The sequence below is a fragment of the Phacochoerus africanus genome, chromosome 4 (genome assembly GCF_016906955.1).
Source record: "Phacochoerus africanus isolate WHEZ1 chromosome 4, ROS_Pafr_v1, whole genome shotgun sequence".
NCBI classification, from domain to species: domain Eukaryota; kingdom Metazoa; phylum Chordata; class Mammalia; order Artiodactyla; family Suidae; genus Phacochoerus; species Phacochoerus africanus.
In genome coordinates, this window is record NC_062547.1 from 18,066,274 (window position 1) to 18,093,718 (window position 27,445).

At 52.4% G+C, this 27,445-nt stretch overlaps 1 protein-coding gene across 3 annotated transcripts in view; it reads right to left on the reverse strand.

Moving 5' to 3' along the window:
* Positions 1-473: 473 nt before the first annotated feature.
* Positions 474-27,445, reverse strand: part of CRY2 (cryptochrome circadian regulator 2) — a 32,972-nt gene continuing 6,000 nt past the window's right edge. Inside the window, exons 2-12 of one of the 3 annotated variants that reach the window (XM_047775911.1) lie at positions 24,861-24,969; positions 22,410-22,552; positions 20,657-20,841; positions 19,863-19,951; positions 14,811-14,951; positions 13,398-13,709; positions 13,019-13,170; positions 12,708-12,910; positions 12,303-12,395; positions 11,056-11,200; positions 474-2,700 (exon numbers count right to left, since the gene is read on the reverse strand). In XM_047775911.1, coding sequence (XP_047631867.1) covers positions 11,058-11,200; positions 12,303-12,395; positions 12,708-12,910; positions 13,019-13,170; positions 13,398-13,709; positions 14,811-14,951; positions 19,863-19,951; positions 20,657-20,841; positions 22,410-22,552; positions 24,861-24,969 — 1,570 coding nt within the window. In that variant the 3' untranslated portion in view covers positions 474-2,700; positions 11,056-11,057. Of the gene's footprint in view, positions 2,701-6,580; positions 8,159-11,055; positions 11,201-12,302; positions 12,396-12,707; positions 12,911-13,018; positions 13,171-13,397; positions 13,710-14,810; positions 14,952-19,862; positions 19,952-20,656; positions 20,842-21,053; positions 21,127-22,409; positions 22,553-24,860; positions 24,970-27,445 lie in introns of those variants that run through there. The other 2 variants (XM_047775913.1, XM_047775912.1) reach the window with 2 other exon arrangements.

Here is a 27,445-nt window from a genome sequence, read left to right on the forward strand (position 1 = left end):
ACTGCAGAGAGGGGCCCCTCTGGCCAGATGGCATGAGACAAAGTCAGTATCCAGTCTCTGGGCTTGGCTGTGGGCGGATCTGACCCTACACCGAGCAGCTGCACCTGCGTGGCTGAGCCGAGGTAAAGAATGGCCTGAAGAGGGCCCTACCACTGACAGAACCCAGCCTGGGGTTTTAAGTGAGCTGGGGGCAGGGGAGGCGGCGTGGGTTCACCGCAGGACAGCCCTCAGAGCCTCGTCCCGGGCCTGGCATGCCCTACACCATTCTGGCAGACTGACCCCCAACTCTGACCACGCTTTATTCTGCTCCAGTTGCTTACCTAGGAAGCTCCCCTTTTCTCCGTCTCCCACCCCTCCCCCTGCCACCTCCAAGGACGGGGGAGGGGCTCCTGGTTCCGGCCTATGGCTTCACTCAGGCTAAGCGCTACTGCCTCCCAGTCCCTGGACCGCCCACAAAATTGACACCATCACAATTTTGCTCAGACAAATCAGACATTTATGAAACATGTGAATATTCACAAACTGTGGGAGAAACACACCTTCCCAGAAACAGAAAAATCTCTGTATAAAGTGCATTTGGCCTGCAACCATCTCCTGCCCATGCCAGCCCTTGGGTTAGGATTTGGGGCATGTGCTGCGGCAGCCCCCAGGGACGCCTTGGCCAGGAGCAGGGGAGGCATGACACTGTCACGGAGCTCCGGGCCACTGGGGGCACCCTCTCCTCATCCCGCCCCTCCCGGCTGGGGGAGTGGCCCACTCCGGTCCACTGGGAATGGGCCAGTGTGCCTGGGATGGTGGAGAAGTGGGGGGGAGGTGGTCCTGCCAATGTGGACCTTAGGGAAGAGAACCATCGTCAAACAGGCACAAAAAGGGAATCATCCCGACAAGTGCAGGTGCTGCTGAATAAACAGTGACTCTGGCCCAAGCCCCCGGCGCTCTCCATTTCTCAGACCTGCCCTACTCCCCTTCTGGCAACAGCCCCCGGGTCTCCTTTCCTCCTGGCTGGGGCTAAGGGAACAGGGAAGCCCCCAACCCAATGCTGCAGAAACAAACCACCACCTGGGCCCCGTTCCCCCCACACGATGATGCGACATTTCTAGTGAGGGTGACACACATACAAAGGTTGGACTCTAAAGGCAGCTCTCTGGCTGAGAAAGCCTGGGGACATCTCAGGAAGAAGCCTGTCAATGTGCTGGACAGATGTAGGGGACAGGGCCTGACTGCGGGGTTTTGGTCCCGGGACAGAGGACGGTGAAGGGCTGGGGCCACGGGAATGAACAGCTATGATGTTAGGAAAGGTCGCAGGGGAGGTAGAGAGGAGAAGGCCCAGAGGCCAGCTTAATGTCATGTGTACGAGGACAAAAATCCAAAGAGGAATTGGCCTCTCAGCTACGCACACACCCCGCATGGGTGTGCATGCCCACACACACCCACACACACACGCACACTCGCTGTGGCTCAAGCACAGGCCACGGGCAGAAGGAAGACTTGCTCCAGCTGACCGCATAGTCCGCCTCCTCGTGGTGTCCTCTGCACAGGCCACCCCTGGAGTTCAAGGCTCCTGGCTTCTCTGGGTCAAACCTCCCACCGGCTGCTTCGGGAAACTGCTGTGCTGGGTGTGGACCTCTCCTAACTGTCCCTGGCAGTCCAGCTGCCTGGAGCCTTGACGTCCAGCTACTGGGAGAGCTGACACGGCAGCCTGGATGCCCACCAGCTATGGGCAGGCCGTGGAAGCCTGCAGAGTGCAAACGGGGATGGCTTCCCTGGCTGGGTGTCAGCTGACCTCAGTGGCAGCACTGAGGTGCCATGGGCGTGGCCAGAGGAACCAGCGGGCTTTCTACCACCAGGAACCCGGCCTCCTCCTGGTGGAGGCATTGAGCCTCCCACCGTCTGCTCTGAGGCTGGCTCTCAGCTTCCAGGAAAAAACAGCGAGGGCTGGGATTTTGCTCCTAACCGCAGGTTTTCAGCCCCAAAGGGAGAACTTCTCAGCTGTTCCCTGGAGGACTGCTCATAAAGGCTCCAGTCAGGTGCCTGGCTGCACTTCCCTACGACGGTACAAAGTTTTCTCATCTGTCTCCCCCCTCGTGCTCAGTCCCAGATGCCCAACGAAGAGTCTGGAGAATCCAGGGGCAGGGGATTTTCAAATGAAGCCAGGCCAGGTGACTATGTCTGGACAGCACGTGTCCTCTCCAGGCTGCCTAGCCTCTGGGGTCATAAGGCAGGAACTCAGCAAGACTCTAGCTGCCTCTTGAATCCCTCACTCTGGGCAAGAGCCAGCAATGCTCCCCCTTGCTCCCGAGTCTGACGCGAGGACGGAGGGAGGAAGGGCTGGGGTTGGGGGCAGATGCCAGAATCCCAGCTAGGATCCTATCACTCCTCTATTCAGACAAGGCAGCTAGCTCACAGGGACAGGTCTGGGGTGAAGGTCATTGCCGTGACCTCTAGCCTGGTGTCCGGAGGCTGAGGTGAAGCTGCTACAGGTTCTCCTCCAGCCCAGTCAGCAGTTCAGAATCACAAGAGTGAAAACAGATGCATGCACACGCAAACAGGCAGGCCACTCCTTCCTCTGCACACGCGCACACACACGCACACATGTTCGCTCCATCTCTGCAGGTGATCGGCTGTTCTGCAGGTTGCACGCTGCTGCCACGGTGGCTGCTCGGGCACCCAGGCTTTGCTCACGGAGCCACGGCACTGCAGCTGAAAGAGAAAAACAAGGGCACAAAGGAGCGTTCAGGAGGCTGCTCGGGTGCCCAGGGACACGGCTCCTCTGGCTGCTTCTCTGGGGAACCAGGAAGGGCCCAGAGTGAACCAAACGGGCCACAGTACCTGGGGACGAGGCTGTGCTGGGATGCCAGCAGCGCCTGAACACCGGCCCTCTGAGAAGCTGACACAGGACAAGCTCTCCACTGCAAAGCTTCTGGGCCTCCTCTGCCCCAGGCCTGAGGACAGCAGAGGGGGAGGAGGAGAAGGCCACGGACACTCTCCTGAGGCCCTGGGTGACACTCGCTCAGACATGACAACAGCAGTTTCTGAATCAAGGCACAGTGGCTGCTGCCAGAGGTGGAGAATCAGAAAAAAAAAAAAAAAAAAAAAAACACTGGCTGGAAAAGAAGCCTGCCGGGACCAGTCATTTTGAAGATGAAGGCAACAACTGGGTTTGGGATCAGCAGGGAGCAAATCTCCACGGAGAGATTAAAACATCCTTGGTACTGTGCTAGAAGACTGAGGGCAGGGGGAAAGGAGACACAGGGATGACTCATTTTAAAGATTTATAACATCCTGAATCTGGGGCAGAGGGAAGAAATAGCCTCACGCCTGTAACAGAGGACAGGGTAAGCCCATCACAACATAAACAGGCTGGGCTGCCTCTTTAAATAGGTCGAGTGTGAGAATATAAAGAGACACGCAGGGCTCCCTTCAAAGTCTGTACCGTTCAAACGGTGGTGAGGCAGATGCTAACAAGAAGGCTCCCAAGCCTCCTGTGAGGCAGGCACCACCCACTTGTGTGATCGATGAACTGTGCCCCCCCCCTCCCCAGATCCACATGCTGAACTCCCAACCCCTTCACAATGTGACTGTTTTTGAAGGTTAAGGTCCTTATAGAGGTAATTACGTTAAATGAGGTGCTTAGGATGGGCCCTGATCCCAAATGACTGGTGTCCTTATAAGACAAGATTAGGACACAGACACATGGAGGTCAGACCACAGGAAGATGCACGGAGCCGGCAGCAGCCTCCAAGCCAAGGAGAGAGGCCTCAGAAGAAACCACCCCCGCCGTCAACTCCATCTCAGACCTCAGCCTCCAGAACTGTGAGAGAATAAATTTCTGTTGTTTAAGTCACCCAGTCTGCGGCACTTTGTTAGGAGAGCCCAAACAAACTAAGGAGGCTTGTGCTGCCGTTACCCCTGACAAGATGACGGCCATTTTCACAGGTCAGAAAACGGAAGCCAGAGAGGATGAGTTGCCCAAAAATACAGCATCCAGAAGTGGCAGCGCCAAGACAGGAAACCCAGGTCTGCCTGATTCCAAAGCCTGTATTTTTACCACTAAGTACTATGTTTTCTAGTATTGCTCATTAAGACTTTAGAGAATATAAAAAGAAGAAATTCAACAGGGTAGCATGAAGACTAATATCTAAGCAACATAAGCAGAAGTTCGTGTATTAAAAGAGAAGGGAAAATGCTTGCAAAGGCATTGGAGTCAGCGATTCCAAATCATCTCCTGGGGCTCCTGCTGAGGCTCTGCGGAAACGAATCCAACTAGTATCCAAAGGGATGCAGGTTCAATCCCTGGCCTTGCTCAGTGTGTTGAGGATCTGGCATTGCTGTGAGCTGTGGAGTAGGTCGCAGGCACAGCTTGGATCCCAGGTTGCTGTGGCTGTAGTGTAGGCCGGCGGCTGCAGCTCCAATTTGACCCTTAGCCTGGGAACTTCCATATGCCACAGGCGCGGCCCTAAAAAGCAAAAAACAAAACAAAAAAACCCCAACCAAATCAGTCTTCTGATGCATGCAACCTTTTTCAGATAAATTTCAAATCGAAGAAGATTTTACCTGGGTGACAATGATTTATCTAGAAGTTGGGAATAATCAAGAGCAAACGCAGTAGTGGTTTATAAGGGTCAGTACTATCTTTTTAGAATATTATTCAATAATTTTCCCCTTTAAGCTTGAACTATAATAACCTAGTCATATTCTTCCACTACAAGTAAGTACATTTGTAACTAAAGTACATGTCTATTGGGATATTCTGATTATAATATACACTTTATTTTTATTTTTGATTTTTCTTTTTAAGGCCACCCCTGAGGCATATGAAAGTTCCCAGGCTAGGGATCAAATTGGAGCTGCAGCTGCTGGCCTAGGTCACAGCCACAATCACACCAGATCTGAGCCGCATCTGCAAACTATGCCACAGCTCATGGCAACGCCGGACTGCTAAACTACTGAGAGAGGCCAAGTATCAAACCTGCCTCCCGGACACTATGCTGGCTTCTTAACTGCTAAGCCACTAGAGGAACTCCCCGTGATATACTTTCTACACAGGTCTCTCTACGGCCCCTGCTGTTAAACCAAAGCGATGACTACTCTTCTGAAACTGAAACTCTCAGGGTTGGAGAGTATGCACAGGATGCCCTCCTACCCGTGACCCTATTGCTTGTGTCTCTCCACCTTCAGAGATGCGAGAAGAGAAAGCGTACTTGAAGCTTCCTTGAAACGAGGGCTCTTCCTCTGGGGTTCGTGCATCTGTAAGGGGTCCAAGGATAGGCATAAGGGGCAGCCCACCAAGACCCCCAAGTTCAGTGTACACTTGTCTACGTGGGTGAATAGGTGCTATTTTCTGGGGAGAGGCTCCATCCTTCCATCAGACCCTTCAAAGCATGGGTAACCCAAACAGGGTTTAAGAACCAGTGCCCAGCTTAGAAGATAAGGGGGGGAGGTACAGTCAGGTGGCTATAATAACAACAATTCTTTCAGACCTATGCCAACTTGGGCGTGGTTTAGCTGTGGGGCAGACTCGTGAAGGGAGCTCACAGTGACTTGGGCTCAGATAAGCCCCAGTGACCCATGACCCCTTACGATGGGTTCAAAAACCCAAACAGAAAACCAAGAGTTGGAAGAATGAGCTTATCCTTGTCCACAAAGCTAGTCAAAGGCCTGTTCAACTAGTTACTCAAGCTGCTTGATCAGCAGATAATTAGATGGTCCCTGTGCTCTTGTTTTCAAGCTAGGGCATGATCTGCAGAAAAAGAGGGCTGGGGAAATCAAACGAGGCCCTGCAGGAAAATGATGACAGCAGCACATGACAGCAGAAAGGGAAGAACAGCTAGGGGAGAGACATTCAGGGAAAAAAATCAACTCATAAAACATGCACTTAAAAAAAAAATCAATCTCATGACTGTCCAACTCTTTTAACTGGTCATTAAAACAAGAAACAGAAGTGGCTAGAACGTGAAATAAGTTAATGAGACTGCCTCCCTCAGTGTGCCAATGTCAGTTCGGATGGGCCCCTGGGTAGCTGTGCCCTCACATCCCCCCCTGCCCGCGGGATGCTAACGAGAAACCCAAATCTTCGCGTCCACCCTTCCCCGGCTCCGAGCCCAGGCGGAGTGGGTGGACGCTGTGCCGGCATGAGCCCAAGTTAGCAGAGGGGCCCATGACACCTAAAGGTCTGGGAGAAACTTTGGAGCCTGTAACCAGGTCTCTGAGGTCACTCCTTGCTTCCACATGGGGTGAGACACAGCATCCAAGGGCTTGAGGGGGCAGAGGGTTTGCTATGCACTCCCAAGTTAAGAGTAGAGAAGGGGAGTTCCCGTCGTGGCGCAGTGGTTAACGAATCCGACTAGGAACCATGAGGTTGCGGGTTCCATCCCTGCCCTTGCTCAGTGGGTTAAGGATCTGGCGTTGCCGTGAGCTGTGGTGTAGGTTGCAGACGCGGCTCGGATCCCACGTTGCTGTGGCTCTGGCGTAGGCCGGTGGCTACAGCTCCGATTGGACCCCTAGCCTGGAAACCTCCATATGCCGTGGGAGCGGCCCAAGAAATAGCAAAAAGACAAAAAAAAAAAAAAAAGAGTAGGGAAGGGCAGAGGGGCAGCTGGATGGGGTACAGAGCTGGGCTTTCAGCTCAGTCTCATTCCTCACATCAACCACACGCTTGGCCTTCCTGCACCATGCAAATCCTACAGCCAAGGGGAGGGGACGTCCATCGGGAAAGCTACTCAGTGAGTGCCAGGGGACACCAGGTCCCAGCTTCTCGGTTCAGGAGCCAGAGAGGTGGGGAAACCGTGTGCACCGGCTCCTGGGCAGAAGAGGCAGGACGGGCCCCTGCTTCCAGTTACAGACCGCCCATGCCATCACACACACTTTGCATGAGGAAGGGTACATGGAAACATGCCAAAACGCCAATGAAGGGGTTCCAGAAGTCAGGTTTTCCTCAGGAAAGCCCCAGGGCTACGCAAGTTCTGGTGAACTTTGGGCAAAGGAGGGGAAGAGGTGATCCTTGGCCGTGAACATTTGCATTCAACAGACTTCTCTCAACAGAACACTATGTACCAGCAGAAGGGCAAATGGATCACGGGAACTGCTAAAATAATTGGACCAATAAGAAAAATCTGCACAATTCGAGGCTGATGGAATCCGGAGCAGTCAGCAGCTTTGGGGATTATGGGAAGCAGCTGAAACGACAGCTATTTGGGGCTGGCTTATTTTTCAGTGTAGTGAACACTGTACAATAAAACCAAATGCAAAACAGATACTGATGTGGGTTTGAAGTAAGCATGGGACCTACTGATATCAGGATGTGTTTTCCCCACAAAATCAGTTTAAATCATTGTCTGGCCCAGGCCTGAGGCATCATGAAATAACAGCATCACAAAACTATAGAGGTCGGAAATAAACAGGGCCTCAAAAGGTCCAGGATGGAGCGATTATTCACACCTTACAGCTAAAGCATCTCAGAAAGGTTATGAATCCTGCCCCAAATCACACAACTAAAACTGACAGGAGAGCTGAGAAGGGGCAGTAAGATTGCATCAACTCAGGACCCAGGGCCACCGCTCTGTGGTCCAGCCAGCCCAGGGTGCTGGCTCTGACAGAAGTAACAACACCACAATCAGAGATGCCCCAAGGAGCATATGCAAAATGGTAACATGATTTCATCTGCATGGTGCAGTACACTTATTCAAAGGCTTTTCACTTCCTTCCCCAAAGTGTGTGCGCGCTGGGTAGGGCAGGTGGCAAGATGCTATTACCACTGTCTTACTGATAAGGATGCTGAACATCTTTAGGCCCCGGTGCCACCAGCAGCCTACAGTGAACACACACGCATCCTCTTCTCAGGGTTTTCAAAGAACAGGGGTGTCTGTCCTGTCCTCTGACCTCCCGGCCCGCACTTCCAAGCAATTAGCCATGAGTAGGGGCCAAACCTTGACCATCAGTGCTAACATCCCAATAGGCTGATGGACATGTCCTGGACTACAAGGCATGAGACAGGCACTGACCTCCGCACACGTGTGACGTCCACTTGGACTCACCGCTACAGCCTCTCAGCGGGCTCTCCCCCTTCCGTTTCCTCCCAGGTCCCGGCCCAACGCTTGGTTATCTTCCCAAAATGCCAGTTCGATCATTCACTCTCCTGTTCCAAAAGGCTCCTTAGTTCCTAGAGAGTACACCAAAGACTCATCTGCCTGCCGTTCAGACCCTCCATGATCAGACTGTAACCCTATGTTCTTCTAAAATAATAACGATAACAATTGCCATAAAAACAATAATAACTACCATTTTATTTATGAACTTATAAGGCAGGTGCTGGGCTAAGTGTCCTATATATTATGTAGACACTGTTAGTTATCAACCAGTATCCATACTTCCTGGCTAACAGAACCTGGATTTTGTTCAAGCAGACAATAGATCGTGAATGGTCTAAGTCAGTGATTCTCAAAGTACAGTCTCAGAACAGCAGCAGCATCAACTGTTGGGAACTTGTTAGAAACGCAAATGCTCAGGTCCTCCCCCAGCCCTAAAGCATCAGGAACTCTGGGGGCGGGCCCAGCCACCTGGCCCTGAACCGATCCTCTGCGGAATTCTGGGGCTCACTCAGGTTGGGAATCAGTGGTCTAACCACTCCTGACCATCTGGGCCCTACTTCCCAGCTTGGAGGTGGCTCTGTGACTCAGTTCTAGTTCAGGAGGCCAATGTGAGAAGCTGGGGACGGAGTGTCCCGGGAAAGCTTTGATTTTTCTGATGAAAAGGAAGAGAGGCATCCGCAGACAATCCTCATTATACAAAACTGCAACCTCCACGGTGCTCGAACCATTACTTTCTAGCTTTTTACTGCACTTTATTTTTTCTTCAGACCATCTAGGGTCTCTTGGCACACGGCGTTTCTCTTTGTTTATTGGCTGTCTCCTAAGATGCACCCAAAAAGGAAGGGACTTTGTCGGCCTAGTTCACAACCACATCCCAATGCCTGCAACAGTGTCTGGCAAACTGTGATCACTTGATATAAGTTTACTGAATGAATGAATGCCGTTCTCTCTGCAACTCCTCCTCTTTCCTGCTCTGAACGAGGAATTGATGGCTGAGGCTGTGGCAGCCACCTTGGGGCCATGAAACAAAAGACTCTCAGAAAGACTGGCTCTGACATTGTTAAGCCATCAAATCAAGACCAGCGACACCCAACTCTGGGCCTCTTGTTCAGGAAGAAAACTGGATCCCCATTAGTCTTAGCCACAGTAGTCAGGTTTCTAGCCTGGCGGCCCCACACATTCCTGACACACACATTTTATCATTTAATCTTTGCAGCAAGAACCTAATTTTTGCTGAGGAAACCAAGTCTCACAGCAGTTAAGTAATCTGTACAAGATCATGTAAATCACTAAGCTGTTTTCTTGTCTGAAATGCCCTCCTTGCTGCCTCAATTCAATTCATCTTCAGGTGCCCGAGGGTGAACGTCTGTGTTGTACTTCCTGATCACTCCGGCCCACCAATAACTGTCTTGTGATAAACTGGAAGAGTCTGTATCGTTTGTCTAGGAAATACAGGCTGTCTTCTTTTTCCAAGCAGACTATTAAATCCTGGTGATGGGAATCGTATCACATTTTATGCATCTACGCTCCCTTTCCTCACACACTTGCTGACAACAGTTTCATGCTGAATTGGATGCCATTAGCTTGCTGAGCAATCTTCACCCAGACATTTAACCTCTCGGTCCTTTGATCTTCTCACCGGAAAGTCAGAGTATCATCAGCCTGGCAAGTTCCAGATTTGTAAGACAGAATGAACTTTGCTTAGCATCACAGAGTTAAGAGATAACTAAGAGAGTAGTATCTAAGGTTGCTGGTTCTCCCAGAACAAGATAACGTCAATCTGTCATCAGCAATGTCTATGACAAAGAGCCTAGGGGGGTAAAGGGCACAAGCATCACAAACTCACCGTCTCACCTTGCATTCAAGTCTAGACGTGCAAACCAGATGGCCCCGCCTGGCCCGAAGTGGAGGAGGGCTTTAGGAAAAGAATCAATGGGCTCCATGGAGAGAATCACCCTCCGATTTAATAATGCAAACATGGCACATAAACAGCCTGAGATGATTACTCAAAGGGGACAGTAATTTATATCTTCCCCGGAAAGGCATAAAAGGCCCTTCCTGCTCTGGGAAAGGAGGAGCCAGGTTTGGGGTTTTTTTTTTGGGGGGGGGGGTAGGGGAGATATTCAGGAGGCTTCTAAGGAAGATGAGCACTGACAGGCAAGTGCAGTGCTGAAGCCACAAGAAACGTGTGAATGGAGGCGGGGCTGTAAAAGGCACAGAGATAGGGAGCCAAGGTCTACTGGTTGGTCCTTAGGTGGGGCTGGGCTGAGTGAGCCTCCCAACACCCCTTAGCCTGTCTTCTGAAGGCAAGTGCTGCCCTCTGCTGGCCTGCCTGCAGGGTGAAGTAGCAGCGGGGCCTTGAGCCACGCCCCCAGCTGGCCAGAGGGCCGTTTCTCCCACAGCTTCATATCCAGCTCTCTGCTTTCTTTTTTTGGATTTGGGATTCTTTGATAGGCAGAAAGAGTGAAAAAAACAAAAAACAAAAAACAAAACCTGTTTCCTTAGCTGGCAAAGAAAGAACAAGGCTTTACTTTTAAATTCTTTTTGTTTCAGAAGGTATAGAAGTCAAAATGGCAGGATTTTTTTTTTTCTTTTTTCAAGGCCGCATATGTAGTATATGGAATCTAGGGGTCCAGTCAGAGCTGCAGCCACCGGCCTACGCCACAGCCACAGCCACGCAGTCCACAGCTCACTGCATGCCAGATTCCCGGCCCACTGAGGGAGGCCAGGGATCGAACCTGTGCCCTCATGGATACTAGCTGGGTTCGTTGCCCCTGAGCCACAATGGCAACTCCAAAGTGGCAGGATTTTTGAGCTGAAATCTTCAAAAATCATGCGGTCTTCACTAGGTTTTAATCTAGTTTGCTGGGTTTTAACCTTCAGCTGGCAGGGCAGTAGTTTCCCGAACCCACGCCCACCTCTCTCCCACATCCCTTCCTGAAGTTGCTTCTCGGCTACTGTCACTCACTCTCAGACATCCCTGCCAGGCAGCAGCTCTGTGGGGGGCAGCTCGGCCACCCTGGCCCGCTTGCTGAGTTCTTCTCCAGGTGGCTCCTCGGCCGCTTCCAGCTTGCGTTTGGGGGATGCTGGGCCACTGGGCAGTGGTCTTGGGCCTGTAGGGAAGCAGGTCAAAGTGTCACACAGACTTGTGCACTGAGCCAAGTTAACCCTCAACTGTGCAGCAACAGCTCTTCAGTGGGCAGGGGGCCTGTGCCTCAATGCCACCAACATGTTGCTTCTCTGATCTGCCGTTGGCCTTCCTTTCAGCAGTGACTGCCTGGAAATATCCAAGATCACGGCCAGGCCCACCAGAAGCAGAGCCAGCTTTTGGGTCCCAAGTCCCACGGGCTCCAGGCCAGGGACTGATTTGGTTTGCCTGCTGTTCTTGCTCTCAAGGTGAGGCGTTCCCTCTGCTACTGGCCTCCTAAAGCTGCACCGAGCAGCACCCTCACTGGTGAGCCAGCCTGGCTGTGCAAATTAGAAAATGCCCTAAAGTTCATGCCAGTCTGAATGTGATCTTCATTCCAGAGTGGAAGCGGGGAGGTTAAGAATGCGGCAAGTCTGTCCTGCCACCACCTGGCCGTGCAGCCACCTCCTGCCTGGATAATGCAGTCACCTCCTTTCCAGCCTTCCAGGACTTGGAGACTCCTGCCCACCCTGTGCCCTTCACACAGCAGGCAGAGTCACTTTTTAAAACATGAACCGTGCCTTCTCCCTGCACTGACAATGGACTCCTAACCCTCCCTATGGACACTGCATCTACACGGCGCTACTCTGCTATGTTTGTCCTCATCTCACTGCAGCTCCTCACTCAGGACACGCAGCCCCACCGCCTCCCTCCTTCCACGCCTGGAATGGCTAAGCTCACTGCCATCGCTGGGTCTTTTCTTGCTCTTCCCTTTGCCTGGAATGTTCTTCCCCCAGTTCTTAGGAGGCTGGCTCTGCTCACTACGTGGGTCCCTTGCATGCCATAAAGCAAGCCCCTTCCCCAGCCCTCTTTGGTCAGGCCGCTGGATTTGATTTTGCCCCCAAGCACGTGTTATCTGTCAGGCCCTTGCACGGGGCCTTTACCATCTGTCTCCCCAGGTGGAATACGAGCTCTGTGGAGGCCTGACTTGTCCTGGCCTTCGTCCTCAGCCCTCAGTGACCGAAGAGGAGGTGGCTCTGCAGTCCCCCCGGGACTGGCGCAGGCCTCAGGAGGCCAGCTGCACTCACCTGCAGCGCTCACGCTCCCAGCCTGGCTTGAGCTGGGCTCTGCCACTGGGTTGCTGAGGTCTTCCACACAGGAAGGGACCGACGCCAGCAGACCTGGGAAAGAGGCAGGGGGATAATCAGAATGCAATCTCCCGGGACTGTGGAGGGCGCACGGCAGGGGCTGCTGGGCCGGGACACTGAGGTTCCAGCTCCTCCCAGTGGTCACAACTGCTCCGAGAGACCAGGTCCAGCCTAGCCCACGTGTCCTGTGCTCTGGGAAGGCAAGTCAGCTTAACCGCCTGGAAGATAGCGCTCAGTCTCCCTTTGCAAGTATCTGAGAATCCCCATCCATGCCCCTTGAGCCCGTAGGTGCCATCACTCCCTTTGGGGACCTAGCAGGTGGTGCTGGGAATAGTGGCTCCTTACAGAGTCCCCGGTAGCGGGAGAGCTGTTGGTAAATCTGCTTCATCCGCTCAATGTTGAGCCGGCTGGTCTCAGCGTGGTTGACGATGGGCCGCGGGTAGTCCACACCAATGATGCACTTGGCTGCCTTCTGCACTGACTCTGGAGCATTCCAGGGTTCATAGATGTATCGAGAGGGGAACCCTTTCAATTTGGGCAGGTATCGCCTGAAACACACACACCGGACAACCCATAAGCACACTGGGAGCCTCCTGTCTCATCCTAAGAAGAGGCCACAGTGGTCAGAAACCAGAGAGCCTGGTCTGCATTCTTACCGAATGTAGTCTCCACTGGGGTCTGTGCGGCGGCCAAAGCCCACCGGGCAGTAGCAGTGGAAGAACTGTTGGAAGAAAGCACTGCAGGACAGCCACATCCAGCTGCCCGCATTCACGCTGAAATCTGCATCCAGGAGCAGCTCATCAAACACCTAGATGTGGGGAAGGTGAGACAATCAGCCTTCTTGGGGACTTCGGCCACGGTTCTCCCCAAGTCACCACGCGCCCCGTGGAGCAGGGCTGAGGGCAAGCCAAGGAGGATCTGGAGGGGATCTCCTGGAGCCAAGGGTCCCAGCCCATCCCTCAGCCCAAAAGGGGGCCACCCTGGGCCAGGCCGGTGAGAGGGTACAGGCCAGCTGCCTGCTGAGAGAGCACTCACCCGGACCCCGCTCTCCCAGCTGACCCAGAGGTCCCCGCGCGTGAGGAAGCAGGCCACGGCGTGCCGGGCCAGGTGGTGGATCCAGCCCTCCTGCCTCAGCTGGGTCATGATGGCGTCAATCCAAGGGAAGCCTGTCTTGCCCTCGGCCCACTTGGCCAGCGCCTCGGGGTTGCGATCCCAGGGGATCTGGATGCAGATGGGGTTCCCCTCCATGCGGTCAAACCTGGGGTTGTTGGTGGCTGCCGTGTAGAAGAACTCTCGCCACAGGAGTTGCCCAAACAGGGAGAGCGGGGGGGTGCTGTTCCGCTTCACCTGGGGGTGGGGACAGCACGTGGATACACAGCCTGGCCCAGCTCTCAGTGCCCGGCCACTCAGGGAACTCCCACAAAGGAAGGTGGAGCTGCTATGAACTTGGCGGCTCCGAAGCCCTAGATGCGTGGAGGGGCCAGGCCCCAGGAGAAGCAGCACAGTCCACGCTCAGACAGAAGCCCTGGGCCCTGGCTGTGCTCTGAGAAAGGGGAAGGGCTGCCGAGAGTCAGGCAGTGGAAAGGGACAGTGCTGCAGGACTCTGCCCTGGGACCCAACCTCCCCAAACTGGTCACGATCCTTGTCCTCGAAGGGTCCCTGTTGGGTTCCACCTTCTAAAACGTCAAAGGGAATTTGCCATCAGCAGACATAAAAAATGTTCGGTCTAGATTTTGGTTAAATAAATTATGCCCAACAGCCTGGAGTTGAGGCCATGAGGGACTTAAGACATCAGATCTTCAAGAGAATACTAATTTTCCTAAAATTACAAGATTATCTACCAAACTGGCAAAGGCAGCCCATGCCACGAAAGCTGGATATTGTGAAGGATTAGGAAAATACACAGAGGCAAGGACGATAGATGAATCTGAAGAGCTAGATGTGCTGCCCTCTCCCTGCCTCGGGGTGGGGGCGGCAGCAGAGGGCTCTCTGCCTGCTGTCCATAGCTCGCCCTGCACTCAGGCTTCCTGGTCATTTCCTCATCACCGATGGGCAACTGCTGCTCCTAGGCACCCCCTCAGTGCTCTGGACATAGCCCCTTAGAGGGCTGCTGTGCTCCTCCCCTTAGGACTGGCTCTAGCCTCCCCCTGCCTGCCATTCTGAGCACCCGGTCCCCGTCCACTGGTAGATCTGCCACCTCTGGGGTCACCTGAGGTCGGCTGTTCTGCCTGTTCTCCACGTGAGAACCTGGATTTTGTTTAGATGGCAGTGGGTCATGCCTGGCTCTGCCACCTCTTGGATGTGGCCTCTTCCTCACCTTCTCTGGAGAGTAAGTACACACACTGAAGCCAGAGGGAAGGCCTCTCTGTGGGGTGACTGACCAGCCTGGAAGCCCCGGTCCGCTTGACTGGAACCGGGGAGGGGTGTGCTGCCCTCCCCGCCCCTCACCTTTTTGTACAGGTCCCACAGGCGGTAGTAGAAGAGGCGGCAGGAGAGGCAGCCGAAGCGCAGGTAGGGGCTGAGGCCAGTGGGGCTGGCCAGCAGGGAGTTGGCGTTCATCCGGGGCCTCTCATAGTTGGCAACCCAGGCCTGCAGCAGAAGAGAAGGCAAGGAAAGGGTAGATCCTGATGTTTCAGAGGGAAAACCTGAAGCACCAGGTACTTAAGGAACGTGCCTAAGGTCGCAGACCAGAAAGCCAGCGAGCCAGGATGTGAGCCCCGTGCTCATCCCGCTCCTTCACAGGATTTTTCATGGAACCACCGCCACCAGCCAAACAACAAGGCCCAAATTCTTGTCCTGAATCTGCTATTTAATTTGAGGTACTTAGTCCCTCAGCTGCTTATCTAGTAAATGAGAACGAAATTTCCCCCCTCCTAGGGATTAAGTATTCTCATGGATGCTACGTCAGGTTCTTCACCAGCTGGGCCACAGCGGGAACTCCAACAGGCTCCTCTCCTTAAATCACCCTTCCGTTGGCATTCCCCATCTCAGAAAATGCACTGTCATCCACCTCGTTGTCTAAGCCAAAAGCCTGGCCATCACCTTTGACTCCCCCCTCACCAGGTCCTGTCAATCCTACTGTCCAAGTAGATTCATCAGTCTGTCTTTTCTTTCCACTCCCTATTGCCACCAACCTGGTTCTGGTGAGGACTGTGTCTATACTGGACGACCGGCAGCTTCCCTGCATTAATTTTTGTCCCCTCTAGCCCATTCTCCACACTGGGAGCAGAGGGATGCTTTAAAATGCTTGTCCCGGAGGACGATGCATGCACTGAGCTTCCTGTTGTTCTTAGGCTCAAGTTCCAAATCCTAAATACAGCTTGCAAGCAGCCTGTACTCTGTGTGGCCCGTCAGCCTGGCTTCCTCCCCTGTTGCTCTTCTTTAGGCACCATGCTCTCACGAGCCTTTGCACATGTGGCTGCCCCGACTACAATGCTGTCTTCCTTTCCTCAGTTAATTCTGACTCTTCCTTCAACTCTCAACATAAAGACTGCCTCCTGGCAGGTGACCCCCTAGGGTACTGGTGAAGTGCCTGCAACAGACATGAGGCATATTTCCTTGCTCACATCCTTGCCCACCTCTCTTTGAAAATTTTTTATTTTTTTAAGTTACTCAATGAAAGAAAATCTTTCTATTTTTAAAAGAAGCACAGATACACAAATCACACAGCTGTGTGGCTTAATGAACGATTCTTTTTTTGGTCTTTTCTAGGGCTGCACCCGCGGCATATGGAGGTTCCCAGGCTAGGAGTCCAATCGAAGCTATAGCTGCTGGTCCACGCCAGAGCCACAGCAACTCAGGATCCCAGCTGCGTCTGTGACCTACACTACAATTCACGGCAATGCCGGATCCTTAACTCACCGAGTGTGGTCAGGAATTGAACTCACCACCTCATGTTTCCTAGTTGGATTCGTTAACCACTGAGCCACGACAGGAACTCCCTTAATGAACTATTCTAAGGCAAACACCTGTGCAACCACTACCAACGTTCAAGAATCAGTGCTCTGCCGGCCACCCCAGAAGCCCATCCACGTGCTCGTCCCAGTCAGGGTCCTGTCCCTGCCCCTTAAGTGACCACTTGCCCAACTTTTATAATAACCACTTGCCTGCATTTAAAAATATTTATGTTTTTCCGTTTTTGCAAAGCACATTTGGAAGCAAGCGCTTTATCTTTTGAGTGATTCCTTGCATTTTTAAGTGTATTTTTCTTTTTTTCATCTAAATGTGCATCCCTACGCATTACAGTTTAGTCTTGGCCATTTAAAAGGCCTTGATGTGTTAGTTTTTTTTTTTTTTTCCTTTTTACAGCCACACCTGTGGCATATGGAAGTTGCCGGGTTGGGGTCCAATCAGAGCTGCATCTGACGTCTACACCACAGCCACACCACCACCGGATCCTGAACGCACTGAGCAAGGCCAGGGTTTGAACCTGCATCCTCACAGACACTAGTGTCAGGTTCTTATCCTGCTGAGCCACAATGGGAACTTCAAGTTTCTTTTACTCTATGCACTTCCTGTCATTTCTTTCCCTTTTCGATCTTCTGTGGAAAAACCCAAGCCATGTGACTCGTACTAATCTCTACAGTCCGCCTTTCCTTGACCGTGTCCTGATGGTGCAGTTCGGCGCATCCCTCTGTCCTGCATGTTGGTGGCTGGTGCCAGGGACTGGCTTGGACAGTCTGGCAAGACTATAATGGGAAGAGGCCTGACTGTGGCTCTCCACGGTGTCAGTGGCCATTAATGCACCATGGATCATCTCTGGAGGCTGCAAGACTCCATCATTCCTTTTTCATGTCCTTTAATAACTGGGTCACTGTTTCAATGTCCTTTAATAACTGGGCCACTGTTACAGAGTGACGCCTGCCCCATCTACTGCTGGGCAACCCAGTGGTAAAGACCATGGCGTTTGCCTCCCCGCTTTTGGCAACAGCATCTTCTTTTCTTTTTTTTTAATTTATTTTTTAAATTATTCCCCCAATACAATTTTTTTTTCTACTATTCAGCATGGTGACCCAGTCACACATACATGCACACATTCTATTTTCTCACATTATCCTGCTCCATCATAAGTGATTAGACATTGTTCCCAGTGCTACACAGCAGGATCTCAGTGCTAATCCATTCCAAAGGCAATAGTCTGCATCCATTAACCCCAAGCTCCCAATTCACCCTACTCCCTCCCTCTCCCCCTCAGCAACCACAAGTCTATTCTCCAAGTCCATGATTTCCTTTTCTGTGGAAAGGTTCATTTGTGCCCTATATTAGATTCTGGATATAAGCGATATCATATGGTATTTGTCTTTCTCTTTCTGACTTACTTCACTCAGTATGAGAGTCTCTAGTTCCATCTTATTTTCTTATGGTGACCCAGCTCTTCCCTAATCTCAGTTCAAATGCGTAAAGTGGAGCTAAGCCCACCTCTGACTCTGAGAGTGATTTCACTCCCAGATGCAAGTCTGGCCAAAGGATCCCCTTTCCCTGGCCATGGTGACTGAGTCTGGGACAGTCACATGACCCAAGCCAGACCAATGAAAACTCCTCGGGACTTTTTCTGAAGCTTTTGGAAAAAAGGCACACAACTTTCTCTGGTGGCATTAAGCACACTGGAAATAAGCTGCTGGTGAGCCTCGCCAGTGCTCAGGGAAAGCCTGCCTAAGCATGAGCGAACACCGAGGAAGGCAGAGCTGAGATGACAACGTATTGCAAGCAGCACGGTTTGGACACCAGCATCTAGCTGTTCCTGAAGGCTACATCTTGGACTCTTGGTTATGCAAGTAAAAAGACTTCCTTTTCCAAAAGCCAACTTGCAAACAAGAACTGACTCACAGAATCCTCTTGCTCTTTTGTTCCCATAACCCTCTGGACCACTCCTTCCTGCTCCTTCCTAACCCTCTGCATACTGCAATGCCTGGTTTCATGTCTATCATCTCCCATAGGCTACGATTCTGAGGATAGACTCCAGGCCTGTCTTGTTGGGCAGTCTTTTTCGTAGGTAGACCATCCCGGTAAAAGACTCCATGCTCACCTCAGATCTGGAGAACTGAAGAAGTTAAACCTGCTGAAATCAGGTTATACTCCTGCCCATCAGGTACCTTCTGTTCTCCCAGATGTGGAGATACCGTATTCCCTTGGGCCCCCACGGAGTCTGAAAGGCCCTGACAGAAGAGGCCTTCCAGGGGTGTGTGGAAAAGCAGTCCCTGACTTGGTGATCTAGGGGCATTCCTCTATGTAATGCTTTTAAGGGTATAATAATCCCCAGGCCGCAGGTTAGCGCCATACTTTTTTTTTTTTTTTCCTTTTAGGGCCACTCCCTGCAGCACATGGAGGTTCCCAGGCTAGGGGTCGAATCGGAGCGGCAGCAGCTGGCCTACGCCACAGCCAAAGCCACGCCAGATCCAAGCCACATCTGCAACCTATACCACAGCTCATGGCAATGCCGGATCCTTAACCCACTGTTCGAGGCCAGGGATTGAACCTGTGTCCTCATGGATACAGTCGGATTTGTTTCCGCTGCACCACAATGGGAACTCCAGCTCTATACTGTTAAGTCTCATTCTACTCCCGTCATCCCATTTGTCATCTCCACCCTTCTGCCCCCTTGGCTCAGCCTCTGTCTCCAAACCGACTGCAAGGCTATCTGGCTAAAGCTGATGTGGACAAAGACAGCTGGTTCCCTCATGGCCCTTGGACATCAGTTCTCATCCTTCCAAATCACTGAGGCTTGCTTTCGGCCCTGTTCGATGGTACCGTGCAGATGGGGACAGCAAGGCCCATGGTGTGCCTTCACTGCTGCCGAGGCACCTCCAGGGAGAGGAAGCAGTCTTCCTAAGCAGGCTGTCCTGGTCTCCTTCCATTGTTATCACCTGGCTGCTGGGCCAAACGCCCAGCCACCTGAGTGGGACTAGAACACGTTGTAATTTTAGGGACCCAGCCTATAAACTAGCTGTAGGGGGCAGGAAGTAGGAGCTGACTGTTCTCTGCTCCTCCAGCCCCGGGGCAGTGGAGGCATTCGACACAGTGAGGACTGCCTCTGGGGCCTTGGCTTCTTTCTTTCCTCTTACCAATTCCCACTTCACTGGGAGGTGGGCCATCCATTCCCTGTGCTACGCAAATGGAGACCCAATGAATGGTGGGGGACACATAAACACAAAATAATCAACCTGATGGACTTTACTGACCAGATATTCTCTTGAAAAGGGACACACAGATGAAAGAAGAGCAATCTAGCATAAGTTCTAGAGCTTAATACCTACCTATAGGGCTGTTGGCGAGGTGAAAGGAAACAGTACAAGCAGGTGCTTAACCTGGAAATGCTCAGCCCAGTGACCACGCTCACTAAATGGTAGCTACTATTACTGCTGGCATTACTGCCATAAGGAAGATTTTTCATTTTCTAACCAGCTTGAGCAAAGAGTCACTAAGGGACATGAACCTGGCTCCATCACCCCTACTGCATGGTGTCCGCATCTGAAGTTCTGTGTCTCAGAAAAGGGGCCATACCTTCCGTTCCAGGTGCTTATCCAGGCGGGCCAGAGCTTCCGTCTCTCCTCCTTGCCAAACAGCCGGGCCGAGTCCTTCAGTGGGGAACCCTACACGAGGAGGAGCAGGTCACAGGACCGGGGGTCAGGCCACTTCAGTGGGAACTGAACCCCGGTGTGGGTGGTGCTGCCGGGGCTGAGATGACCCCTGATGTTCCGTGTTTTCAGGGTTCTCACCTCACTGTGACCTTTTCTCTCCTTTCCCTCGCCTCGCCTATCCCAGCCAGGCAGGTGAGACAATTCTAGAATGCTGGCTCTTTCAGGACAGCTGGCTACAGCTGTGGTTCTAAGGCAAGGAAGGCTAACTTTGTTCAGATCAAAAAAAAAAAGGGTGATGGGAAGATGAAAGGGAAGGGGAGAGGGTGCAGTCAGTAACTCGAAAGGCTGACAGGCCCCCTTTCAAGAGAGGCAATGCTAGCTAGCTGTGTTCATGTTGAGCAGCCCACTGAGGCCGGCCCCAGGCTGTGCCTATATCGTCTGAGGAGGGCAAGTATGAAAACAGAGGTATGAACTAGAAACAGAAGATTACATATACGAATATGAACAGAAAAAGTCTAGAAGGACATACTGCAAAATTAATAGTGGTTTTCTCTGGGTGGTGGGTAAGAGTGAGAGTCTTTTCCATTCTCATATCTCTGAATTTTCTAAAGCGTCTATAATTAACATGCGTTACTTTGACAAAAAAGAAAAAACCAGTAAGTTCTTTTACAAAAAAGAAGGTGCCAGCGTGAGTGGCTCGGGGCAGGAAGTACGCACCCAGCTCCTCCAGGGAGGGCACGCCGTAGGTTTCGTCGTGGTTCTCTTGGATCTCGGCCCTGCAGCTCTCCATCTGCTGGCTGGTCACGGAGCCCACGGGCTTCTTGGGCAGCTCCATGCGGCTGATGAGGGCCTGAAAGCGCTTGTAGGTAAGGGGTGGCTTCTGCCCGTTCAGCTCAATGATCCTGGAATCCCAAAGCACACCTAATGTCACTCACGAGGCCCTTCATTTCAGGGGCCTGTCGGCCCAGAAAAAAAGCCCAGACTTCAAAGGCTTGAGGGTGGCTCTCCTCACCCGCTCACGGGTCCCACCCCTAAGTGGAAAGGACAGGGGGAAGGAGGCTGTATCTCCATTTTACGAGAGGGAAAATGAAGCCCAGACGGCTGGCGCAGGTACCTCGGGTAATGGAGCAAGTCAGGGCCAAAGCTGGGGCTCAGTTCCAGGTTCCCTGGTGCCGATGTGGAGCTGCCTAAAGACAGAGACTGACCATATCTCTCTAATCCCAGAAGGTCCCCACTGTGGGCCCAGGCCATGGGACTCCCCATGGACCCTCCTCTCCACCACAAGGAAGTTCTTCGGTAAGAGCCGCACATGTGTTCCGTGGGTAGAGAATCATTCCCTTGGGGGCCCATCCACTAGAACAGAGAGGTGGAGAACAGACCATCCTCCCTCATCAGAGGCCAGGGCTGGGGTTAACAGCAAGATCTAAAACTTAAGGGGGGGGGGGGGCGGTTGCAGTTTACCAAGTATTTTTTCATGAGCAAGGGAAACAGCTGTACTCAGGTGAGAAGAAAAGATACAGGAGACTGAAGAGGAGAACTGAGGCTGTTTTTACAAGGATGAATTGGGGTGGGCTAGAGCCAGACTCCCAGGGCTCTTGTTGGCCAAGAAGCAGCTTATGCAAGACCTGGCTTGCCGGGAGAGTTCATTTCTCAGTTCCTCTCTCCTCCCCTCATTTAGCAGTGATGTAAGTAAGGCTGGCTGCTGCCCTGCGGTACCTCCCCGCTTCTGCACGTGGCAGGAGGTGGAGCTCCACACCCAGCGCCTCCCCAGAGCCCAGCTCACGTGCAGAGCTGTGTGACCTGGCCTCTTGGCAGCCAACACTGGGTTTGGGGGGTGGGAGAGGGAGCAGTGGTGGCTTGGCTGCGGCAGAGGCAGCCGCAGCAGCAGGAGGGTGACAGGTCTGAGGGGGAAGGGGAGGAGGGGGTTTCCTCCTGGCCTCTCTGAAAGCACAGAGGCCTCTCCCAGGGGGAGGAGGCTACTCTGTGTAGTTAGCAGCTCCCGACAGGGATCTCTACAGCCTCCTGAGCAGCATCTAAGTGCATGGCCTGGAAACCCAGATAGCCAGGAGCCCAGGGAAGGCATATCAGGAACAGACACTGGGCCTAGGAGAACAGAGAGCTGATGGGAGGGGCGACAGACAGAGCCCATTGAGGTCAGAGGGCAGCAGGACGGACGCGTGAGTAAGTGGAGTGGATGAGACTGGAGCGTATTAGAAGCAGATCTATGAAGATCCTGAGTGGGGAGCCTCACGCGTCCATCCCTTGGGCCTAATAAGCATCTCTGCACCCAAATCACGTAAGCTCTCTGAACTGTTCTACAGGCCCCAACTCTGCCCTATTCTCATCTAGCTGCTAGAAAATCCCATGTGCCAGGGGGCCCTACTGCCGAACCTTCTGAGTTCTGCCCAACAGAGACCCAAATCATCAACTCCCATCACTGGCAGCCTGACCCCCGGGACCCCTCTCTTACTTGTCCAGGTCATAGAGAGTATGCGAGTTCTCAGTCACCACCTCCACGCCTGCCTCCTTGGCCATCTTCATGATGGCTGCATCCCGTTCTTTCCCAAAGGGTTCAGAGTCATATTCAAAGGTCAAGCGGGTCACCCCCCATTCCTGTGGAGAGAGAATCTGTTATGCTCAAGACTTTGGAGAGGAGGAAGGGGGCCCTCAGCTCCTTCTCAGGAGGGAACAGAGCCAAGTCTAGAGACCTGTCGGAATGGGCTGCAGAACAAGTGATTTGAACTGGAAAGCCAACAATCTAAGGTCCACGATGTTGGAGAAGGGCAGGCCTTTGAGGTGAGGCCAACAGCCTGCAACAGTGGAGAGAGGCGGGCAGCTCTGTGCACTTGCTATGTCCTTGAGGTTGAGGACTGCAGCAGGAGGCTAGAAATATAATGCTCCTAGGGGAGCCCCCAGGCCCAGAAAGAGGCACTGACTCACTGGTGGAGACGGCAGGAGACAGGACTGCCACCTCCCGTCTGCTCAGCAAGCCTTTTCCACAGCTCCTCAGGGCTCTGCTAACTTCTGGCCTAGTTTTCTTGGCAGACATGTGCTATGTGAAGTGTCCTAATGGTTTCCACAGCAACACTCTTGAGGCCAGGAGCAAACAGAGCTAAAAGGCTGCAGCTCTCAGGGAGCTGGGGAAGGAGGAGCAGCCCTTAGCCCAGAGGTCAGAGAAATTAGACCAGAGGGGCCACATGTTTAAGAAGAAGAGAATTCTTTTCCAAGTCTTTAGTCATGTCTAGTAGAAAATTTTAGATTAACTAGAAAAACTGAGAGAAAGCTGGCCCAATGAAAGGTTGTAGAGGTAGCCCGTAGAAAGCCCTACGGCATGCAACCAACAAGGAAACCACATTCCAGCCAAAGTCTCTGTCATGGTCCCTTAAAACGCTGAGCACCCAGGGCAAATGTCCTGCCATGCCCAGGCCAGCGTGGTCCTGACTCGGTCCTGCTGGGTGTGCGTCCTGGGCGAGGATGGTTATCCTTCATCCAGGGATAGTACTAAACAGAAACTTACTGTGAGTCAATTATCATGCTTAACAGTCATAGAGATCACAGGGTTAAAGACTTTCAACCCCGTGAATAATAATATACTAGACGACACCTCCTCCAAGAAGCCTTCCTTGACCTTCTCTTTCAACATGATTCCCCTGCACCCTGCCCATTTTCCATCACAGCAATTACCATATGGCAGTGAAGCTAGCCATCACTTGCCTGTTTCCTCCATCACAGTGTGAACCCTCGGGACAGAAGCCATGCTGTCTCTCTTCATGACCCTAGGGCCTGGCATGGGGCCTAGTACACAGTAGAAGCTTCATAAATAAGAACAAATGAACCATCTACCTGTATCTCTGGACTATCACTGGGTTGGCCTCTGAGGTGCTGAGATGGGGGACAATGCAGATGGAAAAGGGAGGTGAATGTGTTTGACGGTATGGTGGTGAAGACCACAACTCTGGAGCCAGAGCCTGCGCTCAAGTCCTAGACCACCCTTCTGACCTTCATGACCGTGCCAAGCTACTGTCGCCTCATCTGTAGAAGAGGGACAGCAGCTCCCGCCTCTTAGGGCCGCTGTGAGGAGTAGGTGAATTAATGTACCTAAAGCATGTACCTGGAACAGAGCTTGACTCACAGTCGGCCCTCAGTGAATGCCGGCTGTTACCAGCACTGTGTGATTTGCGCGTGTGCGCATGTGCGGGGCGTGAAGTGAATGATGACGTGTTTACTAAGCTCCTTGCTCTGACGGTCAGCCTTTCTTGTCTTCTGCCCCAGGAAGAGCGGGCAAGGAAGCCGGGATGGTGAGGGGCATAACAACCCCCGAGCGCTGCTGAGGATGGGGGAGAGCTCTCTGTCCAGGAGCCCTTTTGTCTCTGCTCGGGCCTTAAAAAAAATGTGCTTTACAGAGGGGCTGAGGGAGAAGTGGGCTGGCTACCTGATACAGCAAACGGAGGCCCATGTGGTACCCAGATGCAGATCTTCCCTATCACTGACCCCAGAGGAAGCAGGGAAGTTCCTCAGAGAGACCGACGTCCCCACCCCCACCACAAACAGGGCGAAGCAAGACCGAAGCGCCCCTCGCTCAACAGGAAACCTCGCCCTCGAACTCCTCCTGGCCACGGCCGGGCCCTGATAAATCCTGCTGGCTTGATCCAAGAAAATATCTAAGGAAGCCAGAGGCATCCAGGGTGGAATAACTTGCCACATCCCATGTCTGGACGGAGCTGGGAGCAGAGTTTTTCCTTCACAGTTTCCATTCTGCTGGCAGCCGAGCAGCTACCCCTGCTCCCGGCGTCCCGAGCAGCCGTGGTCAGACCAGCCCCAGGCGTTTCCATTGCCTCAGTCGGCGAACTGTCTCCTTCAGCCTGTGGGGAAACCCTAGGAGCAGACTCTCGCCGTCCACTCTTGGACGCTGCACACTTACCTTGAATAGCCTTGGGAACACGTCAGCCGGCTGGCCCCGGACTACAAAAAGGCGGGAGTTCAGTTTCCTTAAACTGGTGTCCAAATCTTCCAGAGACTGAAGTAGGAACCTGCAGAACCCACATAGGCCTTGTTGGTGGTAACAGAACAAAGAGTCACTCTTCCCTAACAAAACAGGGAGAAGCTGGCGGCACATCGTTTGCACCAAACAAGGAGCATCGTTCTACTAAGTCCTGGGCCAGGGCTGACATAGTAGGGGAGCGGTGCTACCTCATTGAAATCCTGCCTTTGCCACTTACTAGCGGCGTGACTTTAGGCACTTAACCTCCTTAGCTTTTTTCCCCCTGATCTGCGATATGGAATTGATGTATCTATTTCATAGAACTGTTAAGAAAAGAAAGCCAAATAGGAGTTCCTGCTGTGACACAGTAGGTTAAGGATCAGGCATTGCCTCAGCTGTGGCATAGGTTGCAGCTGCGGCTCAGATCCGATCCCTGGCCCAGGAACTTCCATATGCCAGGGGTGTGGCTAAAAAGGCAAAAAAGAAAGCAAGCCAAATAATGCATGAAGAACACATAGTATAGAGCCTGGCATATAAGAAAGTCTGAGACCAGTGTGAGCTGCTCCTACTCTTATTGTTGCTCTGTGATCAGAGACAAGTCACTTATTCCCACGCCGCCTCAGGCCCTGGGTGTAGATACCCGACTATCACTAGGTGGTTGTGAGAGACTCAAAAGGGAGAAGAGATGGGAAAGGCATCTGAAACACAAGTGCAGGACTGTGATACAGGAGCCTGCAGGCCTATTAGCAGAGGAATAAGACTGCAATTCCTACCTCCCCCGGCCCAACAGACTCCGACTGTCAGCACTCATGCTTTGGGGGGCACAGATGTCTACTGCCACTGTCCTGCGGCCAGGGCTGAATTCCCAGTTCCAGGGGTTTCATTTGGGGGGTAGCTCATTCTCCAGGCCCCTGGCCACCAGGTCCTCATCCCCAGAGGGAGAAGGCCATAGAAGGTACTTCTCTACAGGATGTCCTCCCATGCCAAACCAACTGGGGGGATTGGTTTTGAGATGGGGAAGGGGACTCCAGAAACTCAAGAGACCTAGCCTTCCGGGAAAGGGAAGGAAATTACATTCCCGAGAGCCTTCAGTGTTTACTTTATAGAGCCACAAAAATTTATTACCTGTTAAGCAAGACACAATTACCTTTCTGAGAAATTCCATTCATAGATTTTATGATATGTGTTTTATCTTTAAATGAAATTAACATTTTAACCAGATTAACTATTCATGTGGTTCAAAATTCTAGAAGGGTACACAGTAAAAAGTCTCCTCTTGCTGCCTCCCCCAGGAATTTGATCCCCCTCCCCAGAGGCGACTAATATTTTCAATGTTATGATATACCTGTTAGGCTTTTTTGTTTGCTTTTTACGGCCTCACCTGCAGCATACCGAGGTTCCCAGGCTACAGCTGCTGGCCTATGCCACAGCCACAGCCACGTGGGATCTGAGCCACACCTGTGACCTACAGCACAGCTCAGGGCAACGCTGGATCCTTAACCCACTGAGCGAGGCCAGGGATCAAACCCACAACGTCATTGTTACTAGTCAGATTCATTTCCGCTATGCCACAATGGGAACTCCCCTGTTACGTTTGTTTTTTTGGGGTTTTTTTTGTCCCCTGTTATGCTTTTAAGTGGGTTTTCTTTTTAATTGTCTCAACACATTTTGAAAGGAAATACTATCCTCATTTTACAGATGAGGAAACAAGATACATAGAGGATAATTAATTTGCCTAAGGTCATAGTTATTAAGTGACAAAGCTGGGACAGGGAACCTGGGTGGGTCAGACCACGTTTTCTTCTCTGTGGCCCATCGAAAGCCGCTCCAGGGGCTGAGAGGCTTGCAGGACCTCATGGGTTTGGCATCCCTCTCTCTGACAAACACAAACCTGACTCCAGGTAATCCACTAACATTCTGCTCTCCTTCCTGAGGAACGAAGCCCTGGCCTGGCTCACTGACACCTCCTGCTACCTACCCTGTGGCCTCCCACCCAGCCCTGTCAGCAGTGGGAATCACCAGGTTTTATTTTGAGCACAATGAAACCGGGTGGCTCCTCTGCAGCACATCACGTTCCCTTGACTATGGGAGCCTTGCAAAAGCAGCGACTGTTCCCAGGCTGCCAACTAGAGCCAGCCCCCGCTGCTGCCTCTGACGTCTACAACACAACACTCCCGGGCGGCGAATGCCACAGACCCACATTCCAACCTGAGCCGAGTCCTGGACCCAGCCCAAAGCATCATGCTGGCTAACGAACAGGCAGACTCTCCAAGGGCGTGCGACGCGAGACTGAAGGGCTGAATGTTGCTTCCTGCAAAACCAGAGCTCCGCCCCTGCACATTTTTTGAAGCGCTGACACCCTCAGAAAAGGAAAGCTGAGACAGAGTGACGCACTTGCACCTGTGCTGCCCTCCTCTCAGGAGGAAAGTAAGAGAGACCCATGTAAACAGACTCCATGCCACCTGAAACCTGGGCCCTGCCAAGCAGAATGCCTAGGGATAACTGATGACTTAGATTCCGCAACC